The 23583-nt window shown below is 46.0% G+C and overlaps 2 protein-coding genes across 7 annotated transcripts; one reads left to right on the top strand and one right to left on the bottom strand.

Moving 5' to 3' along the window:
- Window positions 1-98: 98 nt before the first annotated feature.
- Window positions 99-18194, bottom strand: Cidec (cell death inducing DFFA like effector c). 6 transcript variants are annotated; one of them, XM_013146314.3, is made up of 6 exons: window positions 18174-18194; window positions 8527-8604; window positions 7732-7888; window positions 4890-5048; window positions 4623-4810; window positions 99-550 (listed from the first exon to the last, which is right to left on the bottom strand). In XM_013146314.3, exons 2-6 carry the CDS (start codon window positions 8577-8579, stop codon window positions 388-390), a joined length of 720 nt encoding a protein of 239 aa, XP_013001768.1. In that variant the 5' UTR covers window positions 8580-8604; window positions 18174-18194; the 3' UTR covers window positions 99-387. The 6 variants fall into 6 exon arrangements, with proteins under 6 accessions (XP_013001768.1, XP_023418341.1, XP_003464177.3 ...); XM_023562573.2 differs by lacking the exon at window positions 18174-18194 and adding an exon at window positions 16352-16509; XM_003464129.5 differs by lacking the exon at window positions 18174-18194 and adding an exon at window positions 9872-10013.
- Window positions 18195-18351: 157 nt separating this feature from the next.
- On the top strand, window positions 18352-20750 carry Jagn1 (jagunal homolog 1). Its single transcript, XM_003464084.5, has 2 exons — window positions 18352-18587; window positions 19880-20750. Exons 1-2 carry the CDS (start codon window positions 18499-18501, stop codon window positions 20340-20342), a joined length of 552 nt encoding a protein of 183 aa, XP_003464132.1. The 5' UTR covers window positions 18352-18498; the 3' UTR covers window positions 20343-20750.
- The last annotated feature ends 2833 nt before the right edge of the window (window positions 20751-23583 follow it).

Raw genomic sequence — 23583 nt, forward strand, 5'->3', positions numbered from 1 at the left:
ATCAGGGAGGGTTGCTGGACAGCTCATTCCTCTTCCTTTGCTTGCCCCTTCTAACCTTCCAGCAGAACCCACCTCTCCCCAAAGAACACAGGCATAGGTGTGTCGAATGAAAGGTGTATTTTGAACTGGGATGTGATGCCTCAGTGGGCTGGGTGGTTCATGCTGCTGCAGTGTCCTGGGGTGGGTGATGACTGATGGCTGAGGAGGGACGGCAGCCACCTCCTGGGTGACCTGGGTGGTGAGCTGAGCTGCCTGGGCAGGAGGCTGTCCTGCAATGGCTCCTGGGTCATCCTCCCTGCTTGGTGTGCTCCTGTGCTGAGAGGAATGAGGCTCAGGAAGGCAAGAAGCTCTCCAGCTCCAGCTTGTGCACAGCTCAGTCCCTGGTCCTCAAGGCAGAAGCTTCAGGCCAGCCGAGAGGAGAGAAGAGGCCTGGGCAGGCTGCACCTCCTCAGTGGTGGTGACGTCCAGGAGCTGCTCCACATAGCAGGAGGTGCCGAGCAGCACGTGGCCGGTGGCCCGCATGCCAAAGAGGGCCCAGCGGAGCAGTTCCCTGGGGGGCAGCACAATGAACACCGGAAGAACACCCCATACCTACCTCCTCTGGTGTCCCCCTCATCCCCTGGCCTGGAGGAACTGGTTTCAAGTCAGCAAAGTCGGGAGTTTGATTCCCAGTACCAAAAATAAAAAATAAAACAGAAAACAACAACAAAAAACTATCAAGTTAGCATTCTTCTGGTTTGGTTTTGTTTTTTTGAGACAAGGCCTTGCTAGACAAGGTCTTGCTGTGTCAACCAGGTCAGCCCTGAATTTACTGTGTAGCTCAAGCTGACCTGGAACATATGATCCTTCTGCCTCAGCCTCTGAGTATGGGGACAGAGATTATAGGTGTGTGCCACCATGCCTGGCCCAAGTTTGGCAGGTGTTGTATCACTGACTGACATCCCCAGCCCTGTGTTTTTCTTAATATTCCTTTAGACTGACCAGGTTTGCCTAGGTCACATGGTTCTATCCTTCATGACACTCTGCTCCAGATCATGTCTTTCCAAGTCACTTATGCACGTTTACTGAGAACAAGGTCTTTGAGCCAAAAGGCCAGAGCAAGAGTCCAGGCTCTGTGTTGCTTGACCCAGGGCCTTGAATGTGCTAGGTAAGCACCACATTACCAGCCCTGGCTTCTAAATCCAGTCTTATTAAGGAGGTGAACTTTAGCAAACTGCTTAAGTTCTTGTTTAAAGTCTACATTGATTTTACTTTTATTTTTATCTAAATTTCTCTAGTTGGGAACATCAGCTTCTCACATATAAAATGGGTTATGAGATTGAAATAGCATAAGCTTGCGGCCTGAGGCGTACAAAGTGGGGCAGTGGTGGTGAAGAGCAGTTGGCCAAATGCTGGGCACCTTTACCCGAATTCCTGCCACATCTGTTAAAAAGCCACGGGGGCAGGCCACTGGAGGGATCTTGGCCTAAAGAGTGAGGAAGGGAAATACTACAGGAAAAGAAATCTTCCTGGCTTTCTTTTTCCTTTTGCAGTACTGGGGATTGAACCCGGAGCCTAGCAGATGCTACCTCTCCAGCTATGTCTCTGGTCCTTTTATTCTTCTATTTTGAGACTGACTCTCACCAAGATGCTAAATTTTCTAGACTGGGCTCGAATTTGCAGTCCACCCAGAGTTCTGGGATTAAAGCCTGCAGCGCTCCGGCCTGCAGAATTTCAGGCTTCTATTAACCTTCAATCAATAAGTGAATTTATTTTCTGATTGGAGTTGGGGGGATCAGAAAGATACTCAGAACTATGAATACTTACAAACAAAGATATTTTAGGGCTTTTAGTAGTCTAAGTTAGTAGTCTATGACTTACCTAGCATGTACAAGGCCCTGGTTTCAATCCCCAGCACTGCAAAAAAAACTATACTGTAGGGCCAGAGATTTAGCTCAGTGGCTAACGCGCCTGCCTGGCAAGCATGAGATCATGAGTTCAATCCCTGGTACCAAAAAGAAAACAAGCCCCACAAGCCCCATACTGTATATATGTGTGAGATATTGAAGGCTATCCCTGAGAAGCATATTCCTTTCTCAAAGTAAAGAACTGAGGCTTCAGACAAGTATGGTGGTACATGCTTACAGTCCTAGCACTCAGGAGGCTGAGGGAGGAGAGTAACTGAGTTTGAGGCCAGCCTGGGCTAAAACCAATTCAAGGCCAGCTGAACTGCATAGTAAAACACTGTCTCAAAAAGACAACAAAACAAAACAAAAAAACTGAGGCTTTAAACCTAGTTGACCAACCTCAAAAAGGAATGATACAACAAGCAGTACTGTGTTATGCTAAGTGAAGAAAGCCAGTCACAAAGGTCGAATGGCGCCTGGTTTCCCTCCTGTGAGGTAGCAAGAAGGGGCACGGTGGAAGCAGGAAGTGGAACAGAGGTTCCCAGGGTTAGGACAGAGGAGCCGAGTTCTTATTTAATGATGACAGTTTCTGTTAGGAATGATGAAAAGGTGCTGCAAATTGATAGTTCCGATTGTTGCTCAGTATCATAAATGTGCTTAATGCCACTGAATTTCACACTTTAAAATGGTTTAAAAGGTGAACTAAAGATGTAACTCCGTGGTGGAGAACTTGCCTAGCAAACATGAAGCCCTCAACATAACCCCAGCACTGAAAATAAAGTCATGCTATACATATTCTACCACAATTTCTTTTTGTTTGTTTGTTTGTCTTTTTGAGACAGGGTCTCTCTCCGCAGTTCAGGCCGACCCTGAACTCACTTTGTAGCCCAGGATGGCCAGGAACTCAGCCTCCCGAGTACTGGAACAGGCATGCTCTACCATACCAGACCTTCCACAGTGTCTTTATTTATTTATTTTTCAGCCTGGACTCTAACTCGGGCTCTCATGCTTGCCAGGCAGCTCTCCACAATGTCTTTAAAAGTACAGTGATACCACTGTTGCTAAGTGGTTCCAGCTTGCCTGGTACAAAAAAAAATCTCTGGTACTGGGTATTGAAGCAGGACCCTTACACTGAGGGTCCTTAGCCCTTTTTATTTTTTATTTTGATGCAAGATCTCACTAAGTCACTAAATTGCCAGGCTGGGCTCAACTTGTAGTGCTCCTGCCTCAGGCTCCAAGTGCTAGAATTACAGGCATATACCTCCATTGCCTTTGCTGTTGCTGGGTTTTGTTTTGTTTTGTTTTGTTTAGACAGGGTCTCACTATGCAGTTCAGGCTGGCCTTGAACTCACTTTGTGCTGTTGCTTTCTGATAGCATTATAGCTATTTTGTTTAGCTCTGCCAGTTTCACTCCTAAATGGACTGAATTCAAGACTGAAATTTCTTGCTGTAGATTTTTTTTTTTTTTTACCAGAGATCAAACTCATAACCTTGCACTTGCTAGGCAGGCGTTGTGCTACTGAGCTACATCCTGGGCCCCCTCTTGCTCTAGATTTTAAAATCTGTCAAATGCTGGTGGCATTGCCAGATCCCGAGGTGGCGGGATAGGCTGATCCTGATGGAGGGAGATGGAATCCAGCCATAGAACAGGTTCCAGCTTGCCACTGACTGCTGGTTCTGGCAAACAGCCGTGCAGCCTCAGTCCTCTTAGCAGAGACTAGGAAAACTAAGAAAGCCATAGTGGTGGCACACTCCAACACATTAGGAGATGGATGCAGGGGCATCACAAATCCCAGCCCAGCCTGAGCAATTTAGCAAGACTCTGTCTCAGAAAAAAAATAAGGGTATGGAAGTACCTTAAGGTAAAGGTCCTGGGTTTAACTCCCCAGTATCTCCTTTCCCCCTGAAAAAAGTCTGTACATTTTTTTTTTGAAACATCATCTTGCTATGCATTTCAGGTTGGCCTTGAATTCATTATGTAGTGCAGGCTGGCCTTGAACTTGTGGTGAACCTCCTGCCTCAGCCTCACGAGTGCTAGGATTAAGGCACACACCACTGGGCCTGGCAAGAATCTACACTATTAACTCATCATCAGTGATGGATCCGTATATGTGTGAGATTTTGAATTGAACTGATTGTAACCTCTTGTTAGTCTTGTCATGAATGAAGGCACTGAGTAAAATCTTCGACACATGTTCATTGTAGAAAAGTTGTAAAAGACTAGCTGGCAGGGGAGGGTGGTAAAGCACATTCCTAGTGTGTGAGGCCCTGGGTCTGATCCCAAGAACCAAAGAAGAACCCAAAAGAACCACAAAGGAGCACACTAGAAGACTACTTTGGAAAATTTCCTTTTTTACGCAAAAAACTATAATTTTCTATGGTAGAAGGTTATGATAAACAAAACTGGATGTGGTGGTGCATGTCTATAATCCCAGGACTCGGGAGCTGAGGCAAGCTAATTGTGCAAGTTCAAGGCCAGCCTGTCTACATAGGAAAATCCTACCTCAAAAAAACAAACAAAAAGAAGGTAATGATAAACATACCATACTGCATTATACAGGGGTATAATCCAAAACACATAGGTAAGTCACAAGTTCTGCACAAATGCTAACTGTCACGCTTCGTTGGCACAGACTCCAGACCCAGGCCCTGAGAAGGCTGAACCCTGGTGGCAGGCTAGGGATGCTGCCCTTGCTTGATTCCCACCCTATCCCCAGCCCATCCCAGGTCACTCACTTTACAATGCGCTTGGCCTTGTAGCAGTGTAAGTCATAGGACAGGGAGTATGTGTCATAGAGGGTCGCCTTCACATTGAGACAGCCAATGAAGTCCTGGGGGCTCAGTTTGTACAGGTCAAAGGTTACACGGGCCACATCAATCTTCTTAGAGGGTTTGTCCGAGAGGGAGAGTTGGTACCGGGTCCCCTGCAGCAAGACAAACACGTTGTAGGGATTGCGGGACTCTGTCCCAGCTCCCCATTTCCCCCTCACAGCAGGCGCCTACCTGTTCTAAAGGGGGCTGCCATCTCTGCCCCTTCTGGAGGACCATGAACACTGTGTTCCCTGCCAGGGCTTGGAAATAGCCCTCTGTCTCTACAGCTGTGCCATCTTCTTCCAGCACCAGGGAGAAGGGCTTATCTTTCAGCATCAAGATGTCCCGGACCTGGGGAGGAAGGTTAGTGATGCTTCTGCCACCCCATGGAGCCCTAGCACTGGTATGGGGAAGAGCCACACCATCCCACATCTCCTCAGTGACCAGGCTGCATGGGTGGCACTATGGCCAGGGCCCTGTATGTGCTGAGCAAGCCCCCTACCATGGAGCCACATTCCAAGGCCTTTCAAATTTTTACTTCAAGTCAGGGTCTCAGGTTGCCCAGGCTGACCTTGAACTTTTTTTTTTTTTTGGTACTGGAGATGGAACTCATGACCTTGTGCTTGCCAGGCAGGCACTTACACCGCTGAGCTAAACCCCCGGCAATCTGACCTTGAACTTTGAATCTTCATCGTCCTGCCTCAGCTTCACATAGCTGGGGTTACAGGCAGATATGTGTGTACTTGTGTGTGCGCACGTATGTGTGTCTGTGTTACTGGAGACTGAGCACAGATCTTTGCACTGAGCTAGTACTTTTATATTTGACATAGGGTCTCACTAAATTGACAGACTGTCCATCCTGGGATGGAGTTTGTAATCCTTTTCCCATTTTTAGTTGGTCTATCTTTTTACTGGTGAGTTGTTAGAGTGTATATATATATATGTATATATATATCTCCATATTTTTTGACATTTAAAGAATTCTTTATATATTCTTGGCCCTCATCAAATACATGATTTGCAAATATTTTTCCTATTCTACAGTTTTCTTTTTACTTTTGAAAATCTTTTTTAATTGATACACCATAATTTTATAGATATTTATGGAATTAGCATATTATTTCAAATGCATATATTGTTTAGCCCCTTTCATTTATACCTTTGATTCATCTTATCTCACTTCTATGAATTAGTTTCACTTTTATTTTGTAATTTAACTTTATTATTTTTGGTACTGGGGATGAAACTCATGACGTCATGCTTGCCAGGCAGGTGCTTTTGCTGCTGAGCTAAATTCCTGGCCAGGAAGATCATGGTGAGTTTGAGACCAGCCTAAACTCCATGGAGAGACCCTGTCTACCACCTCAAAAAATAAATAAATGCAGCAGCAGCAGCAGCAGCAGCAGCAGCAGCAGCAGCAGAAGAAGAAGAAGAAGAAGAAGAAGAAGAAGAAGAAGAAGAAGAAGAAGAAGAAGAAGAAGAAGAAATGAAATGAAATGATACAGCTCATCATGAATCCTCAGCAGCAAAGAAAAGAAAAGAGACCTATGACAGGTCATAGAATGTAAAGTCAGGCTATACAGTACATAACCTCATTTAAATGAGATATACTTAGAGCATACAAACACATTGCTAATTATTTTGGAATCACAGAATTCTCACTTTCCTTTTCTCATCTGGATTCACTAGGGAATATATTTTGCTGGGTAAAATCCTTCAAACAGGGCACATACCAGCAATCCCAGCACTCAGGAGACTGAAGCAGGAGGATCACTGTGAGTTCAAAGCCAGTCTGGGCTACATAATGAGTTCAAGGCCTGCCTGAACTACATAAGACCCTGTCTCAAAAAGCGGGGAGGGTATAGAATAACTCACACACCAACAGCAAGGAACAAACCGAGTCCCCAGATCTTGACTTCTGAATACCCTGGCTTTTTGAAATAAAGCACAACTTACTAGAAAAAACAGTCAATCCAACAACCATGGCCAGAAAGGACAAGAGGGCCCTCCACTAGCCCTTTGCTTTAATTGGCCTCTGGGTGAAGTCTGGGAAGCCAGGTGCACCGAGGGGCATTGTCATGCGGAGGTGTTCCCAGAGCCAGGACCCAAAACAATAGCAACATTAAAGTGGAGTGAGCACCTTTGATTCCAGGTGCATCATCTGGCATAGCCAGGGTCCTCCCAAAACGGGACATTGGCTTCCAGAAAACCAGAGCTAACTCAGGAATGGGGAGGAGACCAGGAAGGGTTCAGTCAACAGCCATGTCTGTGCACTAAACACACTCCAGTAACCGGAAGCCTAACCCAATGCCCTGCCTGTGCCAGGCACTTGGGCTGGCAGCACTGGCCCCAGGTGTCACAAGTGTTGGGCTCCGGAAGCAAGTGGCCTTAGGGTTAGAGGGCTGCAGCAGGGCGGAAGGAGGAGCAACCCTGAGAGAGAGGAAAGGAGCACGGGACTGGCGCGTGTTCTTGCCTGCCATACACCCACGAGAGCTGTGTGATTTCTCTGTTTCCCTTCTAGCAGCCTCTCTAATCTATGGTGAGGACAAAACCTTTCATGAAGCTACCACCCTCACCTGAGAGAGCTTCTAAAATTGGCTCATTTCTCCAATTTTGGAGCAATTCTACAAGTTTAAGAACTACTATCCAGCTGTGGTAGTGCACACCTATAACCCCAGCACTCAGCAGGCTGAGGCAGGAGGATCATAGTTGAAAGCAGCCTAGATTATATAGTAAGACCCTATCTCAAAATCAAAAACAAAAACAAACCAAAAAACCTTTGGAGAAAGGAATCTAGGGGTTTTTTCCAGCAAGAACTATATTCTGAGAATATTACCAGCCTACTGTTAATGTGCAGGATCACGGCACACTGCCCTTCCTGTCACCAGGTAGACGTCAGCACCAACCCAGCTCTAGGTAGGTGCGACCAACCTGCGGGTGCTGACATGGGGAAGGAAAGCCTCCACTTAGGACCTGACCCCTGCCTGCTGAACCCCAGTATAGCCCCTGGGACTGGAAAGTGAGGGGTCCCTACCTTGTAGCGGAGGTCCTCGAGGCTGCAGGCGGTGACGCCCTTCCGCACACTACGATCTGCGGTGCTCACTCGGCAGGGCCGAGCCCTGGGGGCCTCTGGACTGGCCTCAGACACTAGCTGCTGTGTCCTCACCACAGAGGTGCTCACCGTCATGTGCCTGGGCAATCAGGGACATCGGGAGGCACCATGGCCCCACAGTGTCAGCACTCAGACCCTCTCGCCCAGATTCCCTCCCCCACTCCTGGACCCCCAATACCTTCCCTCCTCCACCATGCTCTAGCCAACAGAAGCCTGCTAGCACAGGGCATCCAAACTCTAGACAGGCACACAGGGCCTGGCTCCAATGCAGATGACAATGTAGTAGATCTGGGTGGGGCTGGGATCCAGGTGCCTAACACCCCCCAAGGCCTGTCAATGTTCTGGATCTTGAACTTAGAGCTTGCATGCAGGCAGACCCACGTTCAAATCTTGCTGCTGTTACAGGTTTTCTAGGTAACTGAGAGCACCCACTCCGCCTCAGTGTCCTCGCCTGTTAATTCGGTGTAACAGTCCCACTTCCCAAAGTTGTCATGAGGTATAAGACCAGGAATGGAAATGCCAAGCACAGAACCCTCCCTTTCCTGCTCCCAGCAGTGGTAATGGCACTGTTAACATCCCGGGGTGGGGTGGGGTCTGAATTTCAGCTCCCGCTCCAGTCCTGTGAGTCAGAAGTCAAACTCTAATAAGATCCCCATAGGACTCACAACCCCAAGCTCACAGGGAGCTCCCCTGCCTTCTGCCCCAAGTTGTCCTCACCTGGACAGGGATCTGGGGCAGAGAAGGCTGAGGGACTTCATGGCATAGTCCATCCTTGTCAGCTGGACTGCGTGGACCCTGAGGATGAGGAGGAAAGGTCTGGTTAGGGTGAGGAGGAAGCATTCTCGTCTCTCTTTTGACACTGGGAGCCCTGCCCTGGTCTTTCTCACACACATACACACAAACACCCACACACTCCTCCCCAGTCCTTCAGTCCAGTCTGCGCAACATGGCCAAGCTGGAGTCTCCCACCCCACCCTGTGGCAAGGTGGCCTCATTCAGCAGCTGCCCACAGCCCCACTCACTCCATGTTTTCTCTGCCCCTGGTTCTGATCACAGTGAGCAGTGATCTTGAGTTGGGATGAAGAGGCCCTGCCTGGTTTGCTGCTGTCCCTGGGGTCAGGATCCACTCTATGCTGGCAGGAGGTGGGTCACACTGCCTTATACCTCTGGAGACCTGAAGGTCACCTAGACTCCAGAAATTTCACAGCCAGCCGGCTAGTCTGAGCTGCTCACTCCACAAGTCCTTGAGCAATGAACAGTCACCCCAACCCCAGGCTGTGAGCCTTCACTGGCTCAGAAGACTTCCCAGGCTGACAGACTGGGTTCATGCTGCTGTACACCACGTTTCCTAGTCACAGGTGGCTCCTGAGCACTGGAATTGTGCCTAATATGACTAAGGAGCTCCATTTTAAATTATTTTAAACTTTCATTTAAATAGCCACTGTGCCTGGGGGCTCCTGGTACCCATACTGAACAGCACAGATCTAGGCAGTTAAGTCTGGACTCATCCTCTGCCACACTGAGCCTCCTTCACCTCTATGCAGCAGCTCCCTCCACATGCAACTTCTTTCTCAGACCTAGAACACCACTTTTGCCGTCTCTGGGTCCCAGTTCCACTGCTTTCTATCCCTTGAAGCTCTCTGAGATGACTCTCTTCATCCTGCCCTTCCTCACCAAGTGTGCCTCTGTGCCTGTTTCTATTCCAGCTCCCTGCCTCTAGGCACCTGGCCAGTGGGCACCTTCCCTGGTCTCAGCTCCCTGTAGAGGGAGAGCTGGCCACAGAACAAGGCACAGACAGGTAAGGTCACCCTTTCTTTCAAGCAGACCCGCAGAGGCTGAAAACCCTCTTCCCTGAGAAGTGCTAGTCCTCCTTCCCTAGCCCTATGTTTGGCCAAGCCCGGCAGGTCTGCTCTTCAGAAGCAAAATTCTCAGGCCAGGGATTTAGCTCAGCAGCATGAGTGCCTGCCTGGCAAGCTTGAAGTTGTGACTTCGATCCCCAGTACCAAAAATAAATAAATAAAATAAAAATTAAAAAAATAAAAGCAAAAAGCTCAATCCTCACCTCCCCCACACAGCCTCCGCGGCGCACTGCATGCACAGCTGGGCCTCCCTCATTTTATTTCCAGCTCCCATGATGGCACGCCCCTGGCCTTCAGCCCCAGCTGGGGAAAAGAGCAAAAGGACCTGCCACCTCGGGATTTGGAGCCAGCCCGACTTCCAGAAAAGGCCCAAAAGGAGGGAAGAAGGCATGTTTCGAAAGCTTTGGGAAACAGTATCAGGCAAAAGGGCAAGCAGATGAGGCTGTGGTCCCAGCTCCTCCCCAGATTGGCTGTTTGAGTTTAGGCAAATCAGTTTACAGTTTTTCTCTACCAATAAGGGTGCCTGTTGATAGGGTTGAGGATTTGTGATTATCAGAGTAAAGGCCTTGCAATTTAGACAGTAGATGGAAATGACTATTAGTATTATTGATAATGTATTGAATAAATACCTTTAGTGGAGACTAACACCAGCTGAAATGTGCAGTAGTTGAGAGTGTAAGATGTAGCTGATAGGATTTTCGGTGCGGTAAAGGAGAGAATATAAAGTAAAAATGGCCTTTATTCGGAACACGCAGAGAATCCTATGACCACTGGGGGTCTGGCTTTCTCTGCTGTGAACATGGTGTGGGGGGCATACAAATAGCTTCCGACTGGGGTGGTGCTTAAAGGTGGCATCGCTGATGAGCGAGTAGCTGATTGGGACTCTTTTCGTGCCACAGGTAAATTGCATAGGGACGGGGAAAGTGACCTCAAGATAAACATTCTTTCGTCCCACCTCCCAATGCCGCAGTATCCTATCTAGGGCAAAATCCTTTCAGTAGCCAGGTGTGGTAATGCATGCCTGTAATCTAAACACTCTGGAAGGCTGAGGTAGCAGGTTTACAAATTTGAGCCCAGTCAGAACAATTGAGCAATTTAGTGAAACCTCAAAATAAAAAAAGGCTGGGCATGTAGCTTAGGTCAAAGCCCCTGGGTTCAGTCCCCATTACCTCCCCAAAAGAGAGTATAAGTTTGTGGGGCTTTTTTTTTTTTGTAAGACAGGGTCTCACTATGTCAGCCAGGCTGCCCTCAAACTCGAGGTGATCCTTCAGCCTCAGCCTCAGCCTCTGAAGTGCTGGAATTACAGGCACCTACCACCACACTCAGCTCAAAATAGTATAAATTCTTGGGGCTGGGGATTTAGCTCAGTGGCATAAGCACCTGCCTTGCAAACACGTGGTCGTGAATTCTATCCCTGGTACCAGTAAAAAAAAAAAAAAGTATAAATTCTTATGACCTAGTCACTACACATATGCATTTCCCAGAGAAATGAAAACATATGTTCACAGATTTGCACTAAAACTGGTACACAAATGTTCAGAGCAGTATACATGACACCCTAAAAGTGACTTGTGACTATAACCCCGTGCCGCAACCCATGCAGCTCCTGAGGTTCTTGGGGTTAAGAACTGTGTGAGGATGAGAATACAAAGGAGAGACAAAGCTGGGGTCAGGTGGAGCCCTAACCCTCCTGATAGGAGGAAAGGTACTGCTCAACCAATGCAGTATGTTTATTTATATACTGGGAAAGATGATGTCAATTTCAGCCCCTCTGCCTAGCAACCCATTGCTTGGATTGTCCAGGGGCTTGGTGTTTTTCTGGGTTGTAGCAAGTTCTTCATGTGGCTGACCCCAGTTCTCTCTTTGTTTTCTGGTAGAGTCCAGTCTGGGTCATGTCCTAGGTCAATTTCCAGCTTGATGGCTCCCAAAACCCTAGAATGTCAACTTACTTCCCTTGAGGTGCCTTGACCATATTATAAAGCACACTGCTGGGTATGTCTGGGTGGTTATGGGAGTGTGACCCTCCCTCGGGACTGTATCTGGCCTTGTCCTCTTCCTCTCTGGCTCTTTTCCTCTCTCTGCTTCCTGTCTGCTATGTACTAAGCAGCTTTCCTCCATCATGTTGTTTTTCTGATAGCTTGGACCCTGGTACAAAATCCAAGGAAGCAAGAGACTGAAATTTGGGGAGCAAAGGCTTTATTTAGGCCAGGCCTGGCGATGAGTCTCCGGGAGCCAATTTGGAGACTGTGTCCCAGAGACTGAAGGAAGGGGATTTAAAAAGCAGGAGGCGGGGGCGGAAAAACAAAGAAACTCGCAGAGCCATCAAGCTGTTGACTCAAGTCTGGAAACTGTAAAGCTGTCCACTTAGTTCTGACAACCTCGGGAGTCTTTGTTGCCTTTCAAGTTACTCCCATCCTGCAGATACGCATTATCTTACAATAGCACATCTGCAACAACATTTCGAGAAGGTAGAAAGTTAATTATCTCAGGACAGCTCGTTATTGCTAACAGGTGTGAAGGGGTCAAAAGTTACAAGAAGCTGAAACTTAAGTTTTTAAAAGGATTTGGAACTTAACCCTTTTGGTGTATTAAGGGTTAAGCCACAACATTCTTCCTGTAATTTCTTTGAAGCTAAGCATTTCTTAAGAACAATTAGCACACTAAGCACATTTTATGACAGACTACCACTGGGCAGGGAAAGGGGGAAGGCAGTGTGGCGCATTATAGAACAGAAAATAAGGTGAGATTACATTTCTTGGGGAGAGCAAGGTCAGGTAAGGGTTGTGCTAACAAGCAAGTCTCCCTGCATACAAGTAAGTTACTTCAAACAAGTTTAAATCAGGGAAACATACTGGTTTTCTTCAGCAGAGAATGGGGAAGCTTAGGAGTAATTAACAACTCCTGTTAACTTATCTTAGCACCGCATCTGTTATTTGTAGAGGGCAACAATGGTTAACATATCAATTAGGTAAGGTTTTATAATTCTTTACAGAAGAGCATTGATTAACATATCAATTGGGTCACCCAGAGGAAAAGAAAAATGGCATATAGAGCAGTAGACCACATTACAGGTATTTTGTTATGATACAAATATAACAAAGCTGTTTTTCTTAGAGTACAACAGTTTTCGCCTTGATATTAGCAGACCATAAACTGAACCCTCTGAAACTGAGCCCATTAACCTTTCTACTTTATTTTTATCTTTTTATTTTTGGTCTTTTTGAAATAGGGTCTCACTATGTAGTTCAGGCAGGCCTTAAGCTCACTTTGTGGCCCAGGCTAGTCTTGAACTTGCAACAGTCCTCCTACTTCAGCCTCCTAAATGCTGGGACCATAGCCACCATGCCTGGCTAACCTTTCTAAATTGTGTATGTCAGATATTTTGTCCTGGAACCAGAAAAACTGATGAATACAAACCTCAACGTTCATCAACTGGAGAATGGACCAAAAAATGAAGTACAGTGAAACAGAGGATCTGAGTTTGAAGCCAGGTTAAGCTACAGAATGAGTTCAAGACTAGCCTGAGCTGCATAGTGCTTCAAAAAACACACACACAAAAAAAAAACAAAGCAAAGAAGAAGATGAGGAGGAAGAAGAGGAGGAGGGGTGGGGAGAAGGAAGCAGCTGGGCACTGTTATACTAAAAAGCACAGCCATACTGTTCTGTATGTGCAATCACCCTGGTAACCTGTTTGCTGTGTTAAACTTTGTTCCCCTTCTGAGGGTCAACTGTTCCTGGAATCAGTCGACCTTGAGTTACCTATATTCCTCTTGACTTTTGTCCCCCTTTTGTGAAAGATAGTTGATCCTGAAATTAGTAGACAAAGAGCTGTAAATTCTTGTAAAGAAGGAAATGGCTGACCACCAACTGCAAAACTTCTCTGCCCTCAAGCAAGGATGAACAAAGGTCTTCCTCATTCCTGTTACCCCACCAACATTTACTGGTGATTGTTATTTCTATAAAAGTCTGTCAAAATTTTAACCTAGTTACACAGATTTGCAAACTCCAACTGCACTGTGTCGCTGGTGCCAGCTTAAATAAAGTGCTCCTTTTTCTTTTAAAAAATGTCTTGCCCCATTTTTTGGACAACATCTCAGGGTCTCATTTTTGGGGTACAACAGGCACAGTAGTGCATATCTGGATTCCCAGTTTGGGAGGTTGAGGCAGGATTATTACAGGTCTGAGTCCTGCCTGTGCAATTTAGAAAGACCTTGTTTTAAAACAGAAGATAAAAAAGGTCCAGGGATGTAGCTCAGTGATTGAATGGCATTGGATTTGATCAGATAGACACACAAACATAGGCGCGTGCGCACATACACACACACAAAGTATAGCCATAAATAGGGTATTATTTGTCAATAAAAAAGATACATGTTACCATGTGAACCTTGAAAACATTATGGAAAATGGAAAAAGCCAGTCATAATGTATCGTGTCATACTGTATGATTCTACTTATATAAATGTGCAGAACACACAAATACAAAGTCTGAAAATAGTGGGTTGCTTAGGGCTGGGGATGGCAAGTGGGAGGAGAGTGTGGACTGCTAATGGATGCAGGTTTCCTTTAGGGGAGACAGAATGTTCTAATCTATTTCTAATCAAAATCTATTTTGGTGAAATCTATAAATATATTAAAATCACTTGAGTTTACACTTCAGTAGATGGATGATTTGGAATGGCCTATGCATTACAGTATATCTTAGTAGGTGTTTTTAAGAGTTAAATGTGTCTGGGGATTTAGCTCAGCAGCACAAGTGCCTGCTGTTGTGCTGTAACCAAAGTGCCACCATCCTGTTCTGTATGTGTCTTTACCCTGGTAACCCTGTACTGTCTCAACCTTTGTCCCCCTATGTGAAAGACAATTCTTCCTGGAATTAGCCAATCATAAGTTGCCAAGATCCTGTAAAAGAGGAACTTGCTGATCACTAGCTACAAAAATCTCTGTAAAGGCAACTAAGCAAGGAACTCTGTCCCTAATCCAAATAAGAGAACAAAAGTCTTCTTCACCCTTATCCCCTCCCATCCCTGTTTTGCAGTTTTTTCCTATAAGTCTCCCAAAAATCTAACCTAGTCGCACAGTTTTGCAAATTCCAATGCTACTGTGCCACAGGGTACCAGCTTAAATAAAGCACTTTCTTTTTGGAAAGAGTCTTGTTTGGGGAGTACAACACCTGCCTAGCAAGCACAAGGTCATGAGTTTGCACCAGGGACTGAACTCACAACCTTGTGCTTGCTAAGTAGGCAATTATGCCGCTGAGCTAAATCCCTGGCCCCCAAACATGTTTTTCTTTTAGTATGGGCTTTTGGACTACAGTTCATCAGAATCCCCAAGGGCTTGTTAAATTCAGGTTGTGGGGCTTTTCCTCTGAGTTTCTGACTCAGGATGCCTGGAACAGGGCTTAAAAATTTCTGTGCCCTTGCTGGGATGGTGGTAAGGGTGGTGGCTATGCCGGGGACCCAACACTGAACTTCCAGCATTTGCTCATGACTGAGCCCACTCTCAGTCCCACTGCTGCTTTCTAACTGGTTGCCAGGTGAAGCTGAAGCTGAAGACCCCACTGTGAGACACACTGGTTTGGCACCAGTTCCATGCTCTAACTCATCTAAGCTTAAGTTAAGCCTGACTAACGGAGGTTTTAGCTCCTGCTCCTCAGGTTTTCATGGGAATTAAGTGAGATAATAGTGACATGTGCTGGTTTCAGAGCGTATTCACCCTCAGGTCTCCATAAGAAGCAGTTGTTGCTATTTGCATATAAATTCTTCCCTGGCAGGGGCTCTCTGGCAACTCAGGCTAGCTTTCTTCCCAAGGACACAGTCCTGGGTAAGGGGAAACTCAGAGCAGGAACAAATATGCATTTGAACAAAATATTTCAAATAATGACATTCTGAAAAGAAAACAGAACTGGATGGTGTAATAGCACATGACTAGGGAGCCATCTTGGGGATGGCCTCACAGGTGTTCTAGGAGATGAGTGCTTCAACATAATTCCAGCTGAGGAAAAGAAAATCTTGAAGTCCTGGGAGCAAAATCAAGGCAATGAAACAGGGGAAGGAGCAGGTTGAGGGAATGGGGCAGAAATAGCTTATACCTCGAGACAGACCAAGAACCAGGGGAAAACACCTCAAAAACATTCTGGGGGAAAGGGCTGGTCTCCTCCCTTGAACATTCATGCCTGAAACAGTTCTTTACCAATCCCTGTGTACTTGGTATCTCTTGACAGGCTAGTGGATGACTCAGAAGCAGCCTGGCCCCTGCAAACTCCAAATGCATCACGGGAAGGGAGCAGAGAAACAACAGCCGTACCACCACTGAAAGCCAGATAAAATCCGCCTGGGGTAGGGGGTGATCTGAGACTCCTCACAAACATTTCTTACCTTTTGCACTATGTGGGGCACTGTGAGATACTGCAGACACAGACAAGTGTTTTTGTCCCTGCCTTCTAGAAAGGGAGGTGATGTCTGATCATAGTTCTCAAGTTCTGAAGTGCATGAAAATCATAATTTGAGCTTAGGAACTCATGACCAGCCTAGGAAAAATTGCAAGACCCTGTCTTAAAGAAAAAACCGAGGAGTCAGAAGATAAAGGATTGATACATTCAGCTACTATCTTGGTTACTTTTCTTCAATTGTTGAGACAAAATATCTGATACCCAAAATGAAGAAAGGGTTTATTTAGCTCACTGTTTGTGGAGGTTTCAGTCCATAATCAGCTGACTCCGAGGCAAGGTGGTATGGCATAGCACAACACTTGAAGGCAGCCGCCAGAGCAAAAGTGGGGAAGAACAAGTCTCTTTTTCTCTTTTATGGTGTACACAGGCCAACACCCTCTTCAGGGAAAGTGTAGTACTCACAAAATCTTGCCCTCCTCTTGCACAGGATGAACCATTTTATTTTTTTCCTTTAAAATAGTAAAAAAAAAAAAAAAAAAAAGTAAGACTGATGGCCTAGGGGCTGGCTCAGCGGCATAAGCGCCTGCCTTGCAAGCCGGCAGTCTTGAATTTGATCCCCAGTACTGATAAAAAGGAAAAAGAAAAAAAAAAAAAAAAAAAAAAAAACCACAAGAGTGATGGCCTAAGTCTGTTTAAAGTAAAAGGTTAATCTTCAGGGGGATTAGTGACAACGTGTCTCTAAGTATACTAAACTTTCATTTAAACATTCACTGTATTTGTTAATCCTACTTTATACCAGCCCCTAACTTTGTACCCCTGATTTTAGACCTGCCTTTTAAAATTCCAAAGCCAACCTGCAGATGTGGCTCAGTGGTAATTTTTGCCTCATATGCACAAACCCCTGGGTTTGATCCCCAGCACCTTTAAAACATACATACAAACACAGACACACACACACACACACACACACACACACACACGTAACTTGAGCTTGGTGTGGTGGTGGAAGCCTGTAACCCTAGCACTTGAAAGGCTGCAGCAGGAGGATCACTGTGAGTTTGACCCCAGCCTGAGCTACACAGTGAGGCCAGCCTAAACTATATATGAAACCCTGTCTCAAAAAAATAAATAAAATTCCAAAGCTTTACCAGTCTTTTGGTTAAACCCTTCAGTTATTCCTCAACATCCTGAAATAGTCTTGAATTTTTATAGCAGCCATCATATGCTCCAGCCACAGTGAAGGAATCCTCAGTCCTCGTCGGTTTTGCTGTTACTATTGTTTTACTGCGGGTTGAACCTAGTGCCTCCTGTATGCTAGGCAAGCTATCTACTTCATTCCTGCCCGGTCCCTATGTTCTTGATGTAAGCTGTTGCGAAAGCAAAGGAAGGATTTATTGCAAAATGAAACCACGCAAGGCGAAAAGCATGCCCCTAAGAGATCAAGTGGCAGTTGCAACGAATACAAGTTTAAACTTTACATAATTTTTGATAGGCTATCCAGCCTTTTTTGCGTGCTTTCAAATGTCAGTGAGCTAAGAAAAAGCCCCCAGCGGAAGTTATCTGTGCCAGGTCAGGTTAGCCTTTTCCAGGTGTGTGGCCAGGGCTGCCCCTGGGAACTGCGGGGCTTGACATAGATGGGGGTGTTCCTCAGGTGAGGTCTCCCTCAGCTCCATCCTACAAGGAACGTCCACTGGGGCTTGTCTTGTTAGTTTTACAAAGTTTCCTCCATGCCCCACGGTCTGCTTGCTACTCTAGGTAACCACTGTTCTACATGTTGTCTCCACGGATAACGTAACTTTATACTCGGAAATCACTTTTGTCTTCTCTGGCTTTGACATTTTTGAAAAGCGCAGTCCAGCTATCTGTCAGCGTCCTTTCGATTGGGTCTTCCTGCGGTTTCTCCATAAGTCGGTTCGGGTTGAGCGTTTTCGGCACGAGTCTCATGGAAGCGGCGCGGCGCGCCGGCGAGGCTCGTTCCGGGTGAAGCCGCCTTCCTCCAGCAGCCAGAAAGGCTCGGGCCGCCAAGCTTCCTCGCTGTAAACTGGGAAATGACTCCCTACCAGAAACTGCCTCCTGCATGACTATGTGCTGGGGCAGATGCGCAAAACGCTTACAGGCACGTTTCTCAGTCTGCGACGCGAAGACCGTCGCGCCTTTAATCCATACTGGAGGTCAAGAAAGGAAGCGGGAAGCTCGAGGGTTTACAGATTAACTTCCGGCGCGCTCCACCGAGGAGGACCGGAAGAGGGGCCGAGACGCATGCGCAGAGGGGTAACCACAGAGTCGGTGCCCGTCCTCGCGAGATAGAGCGGCCGGAAGTGCTTTTCACGGGCTGTATTCTTGCAGAGCTAAGACAGCTCGAGCAATTTTTGTTTGGGGGGCTGGTTGTTTTGTGGCGCCCTGTAGGAGTGAGGGGCTCCAGGGTTCTGGTCAGGCCCGATGGCGTCTAGGGCAGGCCCGCGAGCGGCCGGCACCGACGGCAGCGACTTTCAACACCGGGAACGTGTCGCCATGCACTACCAGATGAGGTATGAAGCGAGACTAGGAGCGTGGAGGCCCTTCTGGCCGGAGCCTGCAGGGCACGGGCGACCACGCGAGGCCACCTCTCGGTCCTGTCTCCGTCCCTCGGAGGTTCCGGTGGCCCGGTAGCCCCGACAGCTCCACCCCGATCCACCCTGTGTGTGCCCCGTGTGGTCTCCGGAGTCACAGCAGTGTGACACTGGAAACCTCATGCTTAATCGAGTCTCCGTCTCCTCAATTATTAACACTCTCACAGGGGTGTTTCTACATTCGATAGATTCTCACTGAGCTCCTAGCCGTCCTGGGTCGTGTTAGGCACTTGGGGATACAAAACGGAGGAAAAGCAACCTGGTCTTTACTTGCACGTTATACAGCCTTCGGTAAAAACACCACCACAACCGAAAGACAAAACTGGTCCCTGCCTTCATGGAACCTAAATTTGGGGGTGGGGGTGAGCGGCTAGGTTTTTTTATTTTCCACATCTTTTATAATGCCTGTTGTGAAATTAAAAAATTAAAAGTTTTTATTGTCCTTAAATACGTTTGAGTTCTCCCAGAATGTTCTCCACATCTCTCTCACAAGAGATTTATACAATGGCAAGAGGGAGCCTCACAACCCTAGCAAGTGCTTTAGTTCCTATATAGAGCAGACTCCTTGCCCTCAGGAATTGGAAAAGGACATAAGAGTACATTTAGGACCTTAAGAGAATCAAAAGAATAAAAACCTGTGTACCTCCTTTAGAGGAAAATCTACAGCTAAAGAAGTATGGGTAGCCAGAGCTGTTTTCCTGTTGCCAAATACCTTCTTACTCTTCAGGCTGTACTCCTGTGATGCGGGCATCTTTCTAAATATAGCTCAGAGATAGTCCTCTGTTACACCAACTATTTCATAATCTTTGTTACTCTATGGCCCACTTACCCACCATCATACCTGTGCCACACTCAGCCACTTTATTTTCTAGATACAAATGCTTGTGGTTTGGTCCTGTGTACTGTTACCTCTGTTGAGAATGCACACCTCCAGCTGTCCGTCAGAAGAACCTTGTTCACGTATCTCCTATTTGGTCTTTTCTGACATTCTGTCCATGCAAAATTGATCTCTCCCTCCTTTGATCCAGTACATCTTGGAAAGCTTGTTTTTCACTTAATTTTCAATTGTGTCTATTTTCTGAGGTTCATCCCCTGCCAGACACTGTATCATTCATGTTTGTATCCCTGTGTCAAGTACAGTTACGTGGCATATAGTTGGTGGTCAGAAAAATTTCAATGAAAGGTGCTTCTTCCTCTGCTCTGCCCCACAGTGTGACCCTCAAGTATGAAATCAAGAAGTTGATCTACGTGCATCTGGTCATATGGCTGCTGCTGGTTGCCAAGATGATCGTGGGACACCTGAGGCTCTTGTCACATGATCAGGTGGCCATGCCTTACCAGTGGGAGTACCCATATCTTCTGAGCATTGTGCCATCTCTCTTGGGCCTTCTCTCCTTCCCCCGCAACAACATTAGCTACCTGGTGCTCTCCATGATCAGCATGGGGCTCTTTTCCATCGCTCCTCTCATTTATGGCAGCATGGAGATGTTCCCTGCTGCACAGCAACTCTACCGCCATGGCAAGGCCTACCGCTTCTTCTTTGGTTTCTCTGCTGTCTCTGTCATGTACCTGGTGTTGGTACTGGCAGTCCAAGTACATGCCTGGCAATTGTACTATAGCAAGAAACTGCTAGACTCTTGGTTCACCAGCACACAGGAGAAGAAACACAAATGAACTGCTCTGAGGGGTGAAGCCTGGGCCTCCATGAGCAGCCTGAGAAGGGTAGACGGTCTCTTAAAATCTTGTGTTTGGGTAGCTGCTATGTAAATTCTGTTGTCATCTATTGAAGTGGCAAAATCAAATGGATGCCCAGTGGGCTGGATCTGATAGACCAGCTGTGAAACAGACTTCAGCTAGGTGAAGTTGAAGCTCTTCAGAATTATTCCTTAAGTGGGGTCCTCACCTTTGCCTGCCGTTGGCCCTTTGCCCCACTTCACCACCCTTAGCCACCAGGACTACAAATTGTACTTCCATTTGTAGGTCATGGGATGAGAAACACCTGGGAAGCTGCTCCCCTTGCAGGATGTGCTTTCTATTGCAGAACATTTTAATTAAAAATAATAAAGTGAAAACTACCCTGTCCACCCTGTGCCTTGCATTTGGGATTAGTAGAACATGAAAAGGTGTTACTCTAGTGACTGAGGGATTGCAGTGGTTTTAGACTAGAAATGAGTAGAAGCTCCCTGAGAAACCTGGTAGTGGCTTTGACATCTGGACTTGACATAGGGAACCTATGTCATAATTGCTACCCTGTAGCTAATTGGCAGCAGCTATCACAACATAGACATTTAATTTCTCTACATTAAAATGGTCCATTCCCATTTAGCTAGCTTGGGTTATGGAATGTTTTAGTTGGATGTTCATGTTTATCATATATGTATCTAGAACTAATAAAATCCAAAGGATTTTGGGTTTTGTTTTTGTTTTTGATTTTTTTTTTTTTTTTTTTTTTTTTTTTGAGATAGGGTCTTACTATGCAGTTGAGGCTGGCCTTGAGCTCACTTTGTAGCCCAGGCTGGTCTTGAACTTGCAACGATCCTCCTGCCTCAGCCTCCTGAGTGCTGGGATTACAGGCGTGAGACACCACGCCTGGCTTGTTTTTGATTTTTTAGATAGGCACTTGCTTTGTTGTTAAGACTCACTTTATAGCCCAGGCTGGTCTTGAACTTGTAATGATCCTCCTGCTTTAGTGAGTGCACTCTAAAAAGGGTTTTTTTTTTCTTGTTGGTACCGGATGGAACTCATGACCTCTCGCTTACCAGGCAGGCGCTTATGCCGCTGAGCTAAATCTCCAGCTCTAATAGATTTATTGAATGTAGTAACTACTGTAGATCAAAACCAAGGTATTTCACAGAGGACAGACTAAACTGAAATGGGTAAAATTTGGAGGACAGGGAGAAGCAGATGGAAATATGTGGTAGCAGAGTTACCATGTGTGCCAGGCATGGATTGCTAATTTTCAAGAATTGGAATGTAAGTATTTACTAGTTAAGGATTAGGGATTTAGTTCAGTAGCATAAGTGCCTGCCTTGCAAGTTCGCAGTCAAGTTTTATCTCCAGTACCGATTTAAAAAAAAAAAATTGCTAGTTATAAGAAAATGCCAGGTATAGTGCATTCCTGCAATCCCAGCACTGAGAATACTGAGGCAGGAGAATCATTGTGAATTTGAGACCAGCCTGAGCTACACAGAGTTCAGGGCCAAATGAGATACTGTCTCAAAAAAAAAAAAAAAAAAAAAAAAAAAAAGGACCGGGTGGGGTCGGGCTGGGAATTTAGTTCACTGGCATAAACACTTACCTGGCAAATGTGAGGTTGTGACTTCAACCCCTGGTACCAAAAAAATAAAAAAGTTTTTTTTTTTTTTTTTGTCTTTTTCCTTTTTGTCAGTACTGGGGATTGAATTCACGACTGCCTGCTTGCAAGGCAGGCGCTTATGCCACTGAGCTAAATCCTCAGCCCCTAAAAAAGTTTTTTAAAAGGTTGAAGGTAGGGTACCTATGGGTTATAGTATGGGAAGGGAGGTTAAAAGTTTCTCATTACAGTGCTATTTCCCACACATTTTTGGTGCTGGGGATTGAACCCAGGGAGAGCCCTATTGAGGCCCTGGCCTAGGACCACCAATCTGCTCAGAGGTATGACAACAGAATAAAACACAGACAAAATGTATTTTAGTTATGAGGGCAACAGGATGGTCAAAGCCCATGATGGGCTAGGGCCATGAGACATGGTGTCCTTGACCTTTATTAGGCCACATCTTCAGGGGGCAGAGCTGGTGGGCTACAGGACGTGGTGGGGATGAACTGCTGATGAGGCCAAGGATTAAGGACTGAGCAACAGTGCATTTTTGGAAAAATACACAGAAACAGATCAGGATTAACCAGCAACCTGATTGTCTCCTAGCTGTGACTACTGAGCTACACAGAATTTGCAGAAGTCCAGTGCTCAGCTTCCATGTTACCTTGCTTTGAGGCACCTGAACTTCACACCGGAGTCTCGCCTCTGGCCATTGGCTTTAAGATTAATTTGTCCAGGGCTGGGGATTTAGCTCAGCGGCATAAGTGCCTGCCTTGCAAGTATGTGGTCATGAGTTTGATCCCTGGTACCGATAAAAAAGAAAAAGCCAAAAAAAAAAAAGTAATCTGTCCTTAAGGTAGCTAGGGTCTTGCCACAAGTCATGGAGGCCTAGGACAGACTATTTTTTTTTACCAATTTATTAATATAAATTATTACCTTCTCTGTACCACATCAAGCTCGCCCTCACCAATCCCCACCTTTTATTTATTTTTTCCAAATCCATTTTATTTCAAAGAGAAAAAAAGATCAGAACATAACAATCAGGGGACAACAGTGATATACTGCATATTGCCATTCCCAAATCAGTTACCCTGAGCACAAAACATCTGCATTTAACTCTTTATTTTTTAAGTTTGGAGAAAAGGTCTTGCTAGGTTGCCTAGGCTAGCCATGAATGTGGGATCCTTCTGCCTCAGCTTCCCAAATAGCTGGGATGACAGGCATGTGCCACCATGTGCCGCCATACCTGTCTTGTATATAGTCTTGTAGTACTTTTAAGACTCACGAAAATTACTGTCAATGATGCCAAAAAAATTTTTTTGCTTATGTTAGCTTTTTGCTTGTTGGGTTGTTGGGATTCTGTTTTTCTAGTCTTTTCCTACAATTTTTCCTGTCTCCTAGTTATGTTCCCAAAACCAAACAAGGTCCCCCCTTTCAGGTCTTGTTTTGGTGGGAAGAAAACTGTTTGGATTAGAAGTTGGGTCAAGTGCCAAAGTACCTGTCAAGCACAGATGGAGACCAAAGCCCTTCATGGATCCCTGTGAAGATGTGAAGGACTGTAAAAGCGCTCTGTGAATTGTGAGCACCAGCAATGTGTGAGGAAGACTCTTCCCTGGGGTT

The sequence above is a fragment of the Cavia porcellus genome, unplaced genomic scaffold (assembly GCF_034190915.1).
Source record: "Cavia porcellus strain 051 isolate PalLab524CR breed Dunkin Hartley unplaced genomic scaffold, mCavPor4.1 scaffold_15, whole genome shotgun sequence".
NCBI lineage: Eukaryota > Metazoa > Chordata > Mammalia > Rodentia > Caviidae > Cavia > Cavia porcellus.

Coding starts and splice junctions, on each gene's coding strand:
- Cidec (XM_003464129.5), bottom strand. CDS start 9,942: ATGGGAGCTGGAAATAAAATGAGGGAGGCCCAGCTGTGCATGCAGTGC. Junction 7,889..8,526: donor TGCCCCAGATCCCTGTCCAG/GTGAGGACAACT, acceptor CTGATTGCCCAG/GCACATGACGGTGAGCACCT. Junction 5,049..7,731: donor TCGAGGACCTCCGCTACAAG/GTAGGGACCCCT, acceptor CTTCCTCCCCAG/GTCCGGGACATCTTGATGCT.
- Jagn1 (XM_003464084.5), top strand. CDS start 18,499: ATGGCGTCTAGGGCAGGCCCGCGAGCGGCCGGCACCGACGGCAGCGAC. Junction 18,588..19,879: donor GCCATGCACTACCAGATGAG/GTATGAAGCGAG, acceptor TCTGCCCCACAG/TGTGACCCTCAAGTATGAAA.